This window comes from Protobothrops mucrosquamatus, unplaced genomic scaffold (assembly GCF_001527695.2).
Source record: "Protobothrops mucrosquamatus isolate PMUCROS unplaced genomic scaffold, P.Mucros_1.0 scaffold1935, whole genome shotgun sequence".
Taxonomy (NCBI): domain Eukaryota; kingdom Metazoa; phylum Chordata; class Lepidosauria; order Squamata; family Viperidae; genus Protobothrops; species Protobothrops mucrosquamatus.
Window position 1 is genome coordinate 99,213 of NW_015388056.1, and position 10,073 is coordinate 109,285.

Genomic DNA, 10,073 nt, shown 5'->3' on the forward strand with positions numbered 1-10,073 from the left:
ACCTACATCTTCACAATCTTTGGGCTCTTTAGGAGGACCTGCATGCTGAAGCTACCAATTAGTCCAGAACACATGTCTGCCTCTAGGATATAAAGAGACTTAAGTTCAACGGATAAAGGCTAAGTTCTGCTTTCCTCAGCAGAAAAATATTTTACTCAGAAGCAATATATAACACAACAATATCCATCTGCTAGAAAGGGCAGGGAGCATTTTAGTAAAGAAAGACTCTGCCATTAAAAGAAATAAGAGAGCTGACTTCTCTGCACCTCACTATAATAAATTCTTAGATTTCGGGTCTATCTATAAGGTACACCTCACAACTATTTTTTTCATTTTGCAGCCTTAGGCAAGCTTCAAGTCTCAGTTCTTATCTATTAAAGGAATGCTGTGAATAAATCCAATAAATTCATGATTAGATCACAAATGATCTAATCGTTACTCATTCTGTTTGTTATTTCTGACTGTAGTGCCAAAATTTTAATATCTTATGTTAATAGCTACTCCACTGAGAAAATCAAAATTATGAAAATAATCCCCATACAATTTGAATAGCTTCTAAACATATGCCATAGCACAGTGGTGGCGAACCTATGGCACGGGTGCCAGAGGCGGCACTCGGAGCCCTCTCTGTGGGCACATGTGCCGTTCCCCCAGCCTTGCCTCCCCCCGCGACCCCCTCCTCTCCAGCAGCCCCCTGAAGGAGAGTCGCTCTCGAGCGTGGCCCACATGGAGCATCGCAGCCAAGGACATGGCAGCCAGGCAGTGTAGACAAGACTCTGCCCTCACACCCCATCATGCAGTTGATGCTGCAGGGCGCAGGCAGAGGGTGTGACTGCCATAGCGCTGCTGGGCTGCCTGGGCGATCTGCGGCGGGCCCTGGAGGTGGTGAGTGGTCCTGTGGATGGGTGGGGCGGGGGATGGGGGGGCAGAGCGGGGGGGAGCAGGGAGGTGGAGCGGGGCGGGGCCAGTTTTTGGGCACTCAGTCTCTAAAAGGTTCACCATCACTGCCATAGCAGATTCAGAATCTATATGGGATTTCTTATAGTTTACGTACTAGAAGTTTGCAAATTACCTGCATGAAAATGAAAGATTGAAATCTTGGGCAAATCCAATTTAGGTAGCAAGAAATGAGAAAGAGCTCTGCTAAAGACTGGAAAGTTGCTGCCAGACAGAGTAGATACAATATGTGACCACATGGAGAATCAGACTGTTCTGTTTAAAAGATTCTTATGTTCTTATGGAATGAAGAGATTATAGACTACTATAGATACTTTTTGCAGCGTATGACCTGAGATAAGCTCAGACAAATAACCTATATGAAACCTGAGAGCAGTGAAAAAACAATTGTTTAATTAAAATGAGAGACATTGCAGAAACAAGATTTGAAGACTCTGCTTCTAACCCTGTATATGTGTATGTTTGTGTATGTGAAAGAGAGAGAGAGGAATGAAATAAGGAACAAATGAATGAAAGCACGTGAACAAGACTTGGAAATACTTGGAGATAGCTTTCTGTTTGACTTTGTAATTATTTCTCTGGATCACCTGTTGGGCAAAACTGTTGTGAGATTAACTAGGAAAGAAGAACTTTGGAGGAAAATTAGGACTGAAAAACATAAACAAATCATCTGTCAAGTTCAAATGAAGACTGCTGTAGTTTCCTCCCTAAGAGAAATGGCTGAAAAAAACTACTTTCCTTTCAGCCCCCCAAAACATTGCCCTATCAACTATACCTTAATAATTACTTCTGGAAATTTAAATGCCTTTCTCTCAACATCTTGAATCCAGAATACATCTCCTCCTATACATCCCACTTTAAAATAATTTGTGTTCAAAGAAAAAGAAAACAGGCCCAGGCGAAGGCCTGCGTTTCTTTAGTACTTCTTGTTGCCAGGATTCTTCTTGTTGAATAGGCTGACCTTGTTGGTAGAGGAAGACTCTAATTTCACTTTATCCATTAAGGTTTTCTTAATGGCAGCTGGGGAAACTTTCTCTTGGTCAGCTAAGCACTGTAGTTCCCTGTTGAAGACAGAGAATGGATTATCAAATCAGAGAACGTAGCTCAAGAGGGGTGAGTGGATGAGGGCATTTCTTTTTGCTGTGTGCAAGCATACCGTGTCCTGATGCAGGATGCCTCCACAGCATTGATGAGCAGTGAGCGGAAACCACCACTCTCTAGAAAGTGGAGAGCATAGATGGTAGCACCTCCTGGTGAGCAAACATTGTCCTTAAGCTGTCCAGGATGCTGCTCAGAATCCAACAGCATTTTGGCAGCTCCCTGGGTATTGGATAGACAAGACAAAGGCAACTTAGAGGATAGCAGCAATATGTTACTTTAACCTACATTTAGCTGGATCTTTGAGGGAGAACATGAAAATCAGGGCAGATAGAGTTTTTTTCCTTAACACTGCAAATTTACCACTGAATTAGAAAAAAATTTAATCTGTCTCACACATGACTGAATGATCCAGTAGTTTGTCTGTTTCTTTGTACTTTAATTGCTGGGTGGTACAGGGCGCTTCTTCGAATTTCAAACACCAGCTTTTAAAAAAAATAATTTGACTTTTTTCCTATCAAATATCAGGAAGCAGAGTAGTCATAATGACCATTCTGATGATTACAAGCTAAGATACTGACCAACAAGGCTTGAGCTCCCAATCGGACAGCTAGTCTACGAGGAAGGCCCATCTTCACCCCTCCATCTGCCAGGGCATCCAGGGCTGTGAATGCCTAGGAAATCAATAGTTAAAAAGAAATAAAAATTTGACCATATAATTATTCCTCTGGATCACCTGTGCAACATAACAATGCAATGTATTTTTCTGATTATTTAAATCAGAGTTCCTCAATTCAGTGCCCTCTAACCGTGCTGCAGCTACAAAGTCAAGAACTTGCAATCAGCACAGTCTGAGGCAACCGCTGTACAGGTAGTCCTCAACTTACAACCACAATTGAGCCCAACATTTAAGTTGTTAAGTGAGACAGTTGTTGAATTTTGCCCCATTTTGTGGCCTTTCTCGCGACAGTTGTTAAATGAATCACTGCAGTGGTTAAGGTAGTCACATGGTTATTAAGTGAATATGGCTCCCCTTTTGAATTTGCTTGTCAGGTCACAAAAGGGGTCATATGACCTGAGCACACTGCAACCATCACAAACGTGAGTCAGTTGTCAAGCATCTGATTTGGATCATGTGACCATGGTGATGCTGCAATGGTCGTAAGTGTAAAAAATGGTCGTAAGTCACTTTTTTCAGGGCCGTTGTAACTTCAAACAGTTGCCAAACAAACCGTTGTAAGTTGAAGACTACCTGTATTCCAGAATTTTATCAGTGGATCCTTGTGGGTGGCCTAGGACAGATTGGAATAGACCACATATTCTAAGGTGGTCAGGCTCTAATGATATCTAGGAAATCAAACACTTGGCCCTATCCCCACCCCCACCCAAATCTTTTATATCCTTTTTGAAGAATAAAGGAAATATACGTACATAAGCAGGTCCACTGCCACTGAGTCCCGTCACAGCATCTATCAAATCTTCTTCCACTTCAGTGCAGAAGCCCACACTTGCCATCAGCTGTTCTAAGAGCTTCCCATCTTCCACTTCTGCATGCGAGCCTGTGGCATAAACGGTGGCCCCTTCCCGCACAATGACTGGTGTATTGGTCATGCACCTGATCACTTTTGGGGTGGGGTAGAAGGTAGAAAGTTTCTTGAGACACAAAATAAGAGAAATAATTGAGGATACTTAATTCAGAACTTTAAAAAAAAATTAGATCTGACAGGTGCTCCAGAAAATCCAACCCTGTCAGGTTACAGACAGATAGGAAAGAATCAGTGCATGTTCATTTGGTACCCATAGAGTGTCTCTTCATACCGTGCTTCCACGAAAATAAGACCCGATCTTATATTTTTTTGCCTCCAAAAGAGGCATTAGGTCTTATTTTTTCCACTGTGGAAGCCTGCCATTTTCCTAACTGAGGGACTGGTCATTCTAGGAGTTGTAATCCCAACACATTTGGAAATGCCAAGTAGAATAAATTATACATTAGTGACATATGCCCAATAGCTCCATCTGCAATATAACGAATGTCTATAGGGTGGCATATTATAATTTATCACAATTTATGATAATTAGGCATATTATGATAATTTAATCAGAATAATAATTTACTAATTATATACTAATGTAGAACAAGTTATGCAAATTTATTCAGATCATTAACCATAATTTATTAACTCATACTAATTTAGTAATTCATGCTAATTTATCCAGGTTAAGAATCATAATTTATGATAATTTATCCAGTGCAATAATTTGATAATGTATCTGGGATAATAATTATGGTTTATGATAATATAAGGTAATGATTTATGGTATGTTAATCTATGGTAATTTATCCAGAATAATCATAATTTATAATAATTTCTCCAAGATAATTTATCAATTTATGACTTACTAATTCATGATAGTTGATCTGGGTAATACTCATAACCTATGATAGTTTATCTAGGGTAATATTCATAATTTATAATATTAATTCATGATAATTTATGCTAATTTAGAACAATTTATGGTATTTTATTCAGGATAAACATAATTTATTAATTCCAATTCATTCAGAATATAATCAGCTTACTTACAAAGATATTTACTAGGTCACTAACCGGAGATACAACAGTGTTTCCTCTTCTTTCTATATAAGCAAAGCAATTATATTTGTTGCACTGTCACCACCCCCATTATTAGTTTGTTTTTCAGAAATATCTGTTAGCTGCCCTTCCCTTACACAAATCTATGCCCAAGAAACTTAATACAGATGAGTGCTGATTCTCACCTTTTCAATTGAGTTGATAGTAACACCAGCAGCACATGAGACTACAATATGTCGATCTTCTATGTCTGAGCCAATTTCATCCAAGATAAAGGGAATTATGGGTGGTTTTACTGCCAGAAACAGGACATCACTGTTTTTAACCGTCTCCTTGTTGCTTAAGGTGAAATTTACACCCATTTTCTGGAATTAAGAAGTTGCATAGCAATTGTTGAAGCATTTCTTTCTTTGTGCTGAGTTTATAACAAGAACAATTAGATTAAATAAGGAACCAGGCAAGGTTGGGCACATACCGGTATTTATTTTTCTAGAACTACAAAGGCAAAATAAATGTGATGGATTAAAGCCAAAATAAATTTCATACAGTATCTTGATTTTAACTGGGCAAAAAAATGAGGCAAAAGTAGAGATTCAGCTGTTTTGACTACTGGGGTTGGGGTGAAGTTTTTGGATGGAAATAACTGCACCAGCTTGCAGACAAACTGAGATAGAAAAGAACTTCTTGGGAAGAATCATATATCCTGTTTGAATTTGTTCAGTATCTAGATATATATTCAATTTTAATACTTATGGCAATGCTGTTTTACTATATGCTATGATGACTCTAGTATTTATTTATGAAAATTTTATAAATATATTTTATAATTAAAACCAATTCAGACATTCTGCAGTTTAAAAACGGGTATGGTTTCAACTAGATTCTAAGAATATGATGCTCCTAAAGATAGAAACTAAGGATTAAACAGAGTGTTATGGACACAAATGTCACTTGTAATGCCTTAGCAATGCCACCATAAATAATAATAACTGACAGAAACAAGGCGGTGATTGGATGTATCAAATCTTCTCCATACATTTTAAAATATGTATTTGCAATAGAAGACATGCCCTTGAAATAAATAAAAAAGGATTATATCTTCCTTCTAACAGTATTTTCACACTAACATATCTCATCCTAAAGTTATTTTTCAAATGAAAAAAGAATTATCAAAGTATAGGCAGACCTCAAGAAATGACTGTAAACGAGTCTGCCCATTATGGTCATATTTCATGGCACTTGTCAGGTGAAAGGTGTCAGCTAACAAACCCCCCCCCATCCCATTCCTGTCCCATGTGAAACATAAAAAGAACATGCAGGTTGCTAAGTGGAATGTGGGGTGCCTCATGGATAGGGGAGGCTCTTGGAGGTCTCATACAGGCCCAGGCCTGCTTGCCCTGGCCCTTCCAGGGCCTCCCCCACCATTGACGCTCCATGCTCCACTTTCTGTGCCTTGGGTTCTCATATGCCTTTTCCCACTCCCACCAGGTCCTCCCAGGCCTTAGATCTGATTTCCACCCCACCAGGCCAAATACCCTTCTTCTCACTTACCTTTTGAAGAGCTGTGAGGCCTTCCAGACTGCTGATATGACCTCCTTTTTCGCGTGGCCACATGGCATTTCCAAACGTGGCCGCCATTTTGTCCCATCCACAAAATGGCGGCCGCATTCAGGTTGCTGCATTTGGGTCGCAGCCACATGTCGGGGGGGGGCAAATTGCTTCATTTTCCTACCTTACCAAGCTCTGCAGTGCTGCAGAAGCTTTCTGCAAAGTTCAGAAGTCTCTGTAGCACTGTGCTGCAGACCTCTCTAAGGCAGCAAAATGAAGAAATTTCTTTGGTGGCCGCCATTTTGTCCTGCCCAGAAATGGGCAAGACAAAATGGCAGCCGCCTTTGGGTCACTACTGTGTGACCCAGGGACACATGGCCTGCTTGCCTTCCACAACATGAGGTCCAGAGAGCTTCAGAAAGTAAGAATGGGGCATGATGGCTGTATCAGGAGGAGGTGCTGCATGGTTTCAACAGATGGGATGGAGGGACTGCAGGCCTGCTGCAGCCATTGTAACTTTGAAATGGGGTCATGTGTGATTTTGGGTAGTCTGTTGTAATTTCAAATATCCATTAAATTGCCTGTTATACCTTGAGGATCACCTGGCTATCCTTTTCTGAGTAACATGCAGTCCTACTATTTTCTCTCAGTTTTTCTTTTTTATATGAAAGAAATGTATCCCAATTCTAGTAACAGAAAAGGTTCTGACTGGAAGTTTAGTTCCTACAGACAAAATATCAGAGCTAAAAAAGCCTAAACTATCTCAGTACATGGATGAAGCATGAAATGCCCATGTTCTTATTTGAACTAAAAGCCAATATTCTGGTTTACCACTAGAAGTACGCTGCTCCCTGTTGTTGCTATCTCATTCATTGGATTTCTCTGGTAGTAATCATAGTTAAAAAAAACTGTATGCTCTGTGGTTGACTATGATGTACAAACTAGGAATTCTACTTTATACATCTTGGAACAAGCCAGACTGGTGCCACAGTTTTGTTCTTGGCATCAGGATATGGGTTGTTCCAAGATGAACTAGCAAGATTCTTTTCAAGCCAAGCAAGAAAAACAAAAAAACACCTGATTTGGATTCACTGCCAGGAGTCATCAAAGATCAATCAAAGCAGTGTGCATTTCATGTATGAAGAGTTCAGTATACAAACATACAGCTACCAAGAATTTTATGAGAGTTTTGAGAGCAGAAAAGAGGCATTTTAATATTTCAAATGCTATAACCTACCCTCAAGCCTGTTACTGTTGGGAGATCAGTGTCTGGTGAGCTTGCTGTTATCTTGTGGGCAGCCAAAATCCCTAGAAAAATAAATATTGCGTTTTATTTTGCTATAGCTTCCTACATCTTATTCAAGTGTTGATTCAGGTCTTATTATCAGAGGCACAGTGTTTCACGGCCCCTCTTAGATGGGCTCCTCCAGTGGTGAGAGAGTCCAGATGCAGAATCCCACCAGGCTGAGAGAAAGGGAAGAGGAAGGTCACCCAGCCATTTCTTCCATGTTATTGCAACAATGTAGGCCATGTGAGGGGTTCCCTCCTCTATTTAAAGTATCGTTTCCCCCCCCCCCTGCTTGGCCACTTGACTCAAAGGGATCTCCCCTCCCTAGTTGCATGAAACCCTTTTCCTTTTAGGTTTACAATAGCTGACTAAACAAATCTAGATGACCACTAAGAGGACACTAAAATATCTTTTTCAATATTTCTTTACTGCCATCTAGTGATCGACTAAATTTTTGCTGCCCAGCTGTGGTAGCCCTATACTGCAAAAGTCCCCAACCTTTTGGGCATCAGGGACCAGTTACATGGAGAGAGGTTCTTCCACGGACTGGAGGGGGCTTGGTTTTGTGTGCTACTTGCATCCCCCCAATTGAGGCTTTGCTTGTTTGTGCAGCCAGGTTGCTGGCATGCCGTGGCCCGGTACCAGTCCACAGATCGGGGGTTGGGGGTCCCCTGCTATACTGTACAATCAAGTTTGTTGGAGCCAGGCATAACCTGCTCTCACTGCCTCCTCTGTTTTCATTTTATTCTTGCCACTATCTTCACATCCCTTCTCAGTACACCCATTCTGTTTTTTCAGTCAGTATAATTTTTACTACCTCTTATCCAATTGTAGATTTTCATGTTTTTAAGTGAAATTTATTGATATTTTTTTAAAGTAAAGGAACATTCAAAACTAAGGCAATATATAAGCAGACAAAGTTCATGTCAAACTACACCCTTGAGAACCTTTTAAAATCTATGGAAAGATCTGTGCTAACTTTTGCAATGTTTGCAGTTTTTTTCATGACCAGTAAACCACTCTTCTAGCCTGTAATTATACTATTTCGTAAGAAGTAAAAAAACAACAACTAGAAATTAGAAGGAGCTGTCTGGTCGCTATATGAGTATTTAAATGCAACTCGGATTTTCCTAAAAATATAGCATACATATATATCTGCTTGTATCTGATTAATTAACCTTTTCCCAACAATGCTTTACTGCAGTAAATATTGTAACAAGTTAATCTGGACAGAGTGGTAATATAGTAACATGAATTCCAAAATCCAAAAGGGGATTAGCTTCAGACTTGTATTTAATGCTATTGTAACCCAACAAAAGTAGCACTATGTCTTCATTACAATAAGTACTATTACACACATTCAAAGTATGCTTGAATCAAGGAAAAAAATAAAGATCTGAGAGACAAATAAATATCACAAGTGCCAGGTAAAAATTTAATACCATTTCTAATGTTTCAGAAATATCACATTTAAGCTATTACATGCACTTTACTTGATTACATATGGTTAACCGAATAACCCAATTGATCTGGTCTGCACAATATACTAAACTAAAAGCAAACAAATCACATGACATCTAACATACTGTGCAAACTTGTAAGAAAGCGGCAGAAATAAACGTAACACTGATGTACCAGTGAGTTTATTGTAAATCAGTTCCAATTTCTTGCCTTTGCCTACCTGCTGCCGTGAAGCCCCTCGCTAAGGAAAAGGCGAGCTGCCCAGCACCGATGAATCCCACACTCATGGTAACAAGTTTCTAGAAGTGACCTAATGGATCCCTGGTATATATAAAAAAAATGAGAATATCAGCCAAATGTGCCGGTGATAGTAATATAATTCTTGCAAAATACAGGGACCGACTTCAGGTTTTGCACTGGATTTCGGGAATGGATAGATTCAAGTACCTGGGACAAAAAAAGATTAGAAGGGCTACTGCAGGATCCCTGGCTAACACTCACCCTCAACTTGACATCACAGCTCGTTTAGTCTTTTCCCCTTCTTGGTGCCGGCTCCACCTCCCACCTGCTGCTCTGCTTTCCTTCCTGCCTATCCTACCGTCCCCGTCCCTTGAACACGCGATCTTCCATTCCCTTTGCATCGCGGATCGATCCTTTCCATACTCTTCAGGTTCTCCCAATGGATCTCTATGGAGCCCATTTACCCCCTAGCAAACAAACCTGATACTCCCACGTGGCTCGTTCAGAATCGGGGGGCAGGGGCTGAATAGAAGCCGTGGCAAAGCGCAGGAAAAAGATCATTCCTCAGCCAATCCGAACGAGAGGGCGTGGCCTCCTCGCCCTCTCCTCCAATCAGCTGCTGAGCAAGCGCATCGCCCGCCAGCTATTGGAGCAAGCTTTGTTTGCAGTTGCATCAGTCGGTCTTCCGCGGAGGCGGCGAAGGACTGATTTTTTTTTCCGAGCGATGCTCAGGCTTCGTTTTTGGCCGGTAATGGCTGCTGCATCCTGGGCGTTTCCATTAGTACGAGACAATACGGGTTCATGATTGCGCTGCCTCCTGGGAATTGTAGTCTTTGGTGAAAAAAGAGTGTTTTAAAAGACAGGTGATAGAAATATGGTGATACCTT

At 40.6% G+C, this 10,073-nt stretch overlaps 1 protein-coding gene across 1 annotated transcript; it reads right to left on the bottom strand.

Moving 5' to 3' along the window:
* Positions 1-1,611: 1,611 nt before the first annotated feature.
* Positions 1,612-9,675, bottom strand: PYCR1 (pyrroline-5-carboxylate reductase 1). Its single transcript, XM_015823640.1, has 8 exons — positions 9,448-9,675; positions 9,167-9,267; positions 7,435-7,505; positions 4,835-5,014; positions 3,487-3,708; positions 2,637-2,729; positions 2,114-2,277; positions 1,612-2,018 (listed from the first exon to the last, which is right to left on the bottom strand). The coding sequence occupies exons 2-8, from the start codon at positions 9,231-9,233 to the stop codon at positions 1,874-1,876; spliced, it is 942 nt and encodes a 313-aa protein (XP_015679126.1). The 5' UTR covers positions 9,234-9,267; positions 9,448-9,675; the 3' UTR covers positions 1,612-1,873.
* Positions 9,676-10,073: the final 398 nt, after the last annotated feature.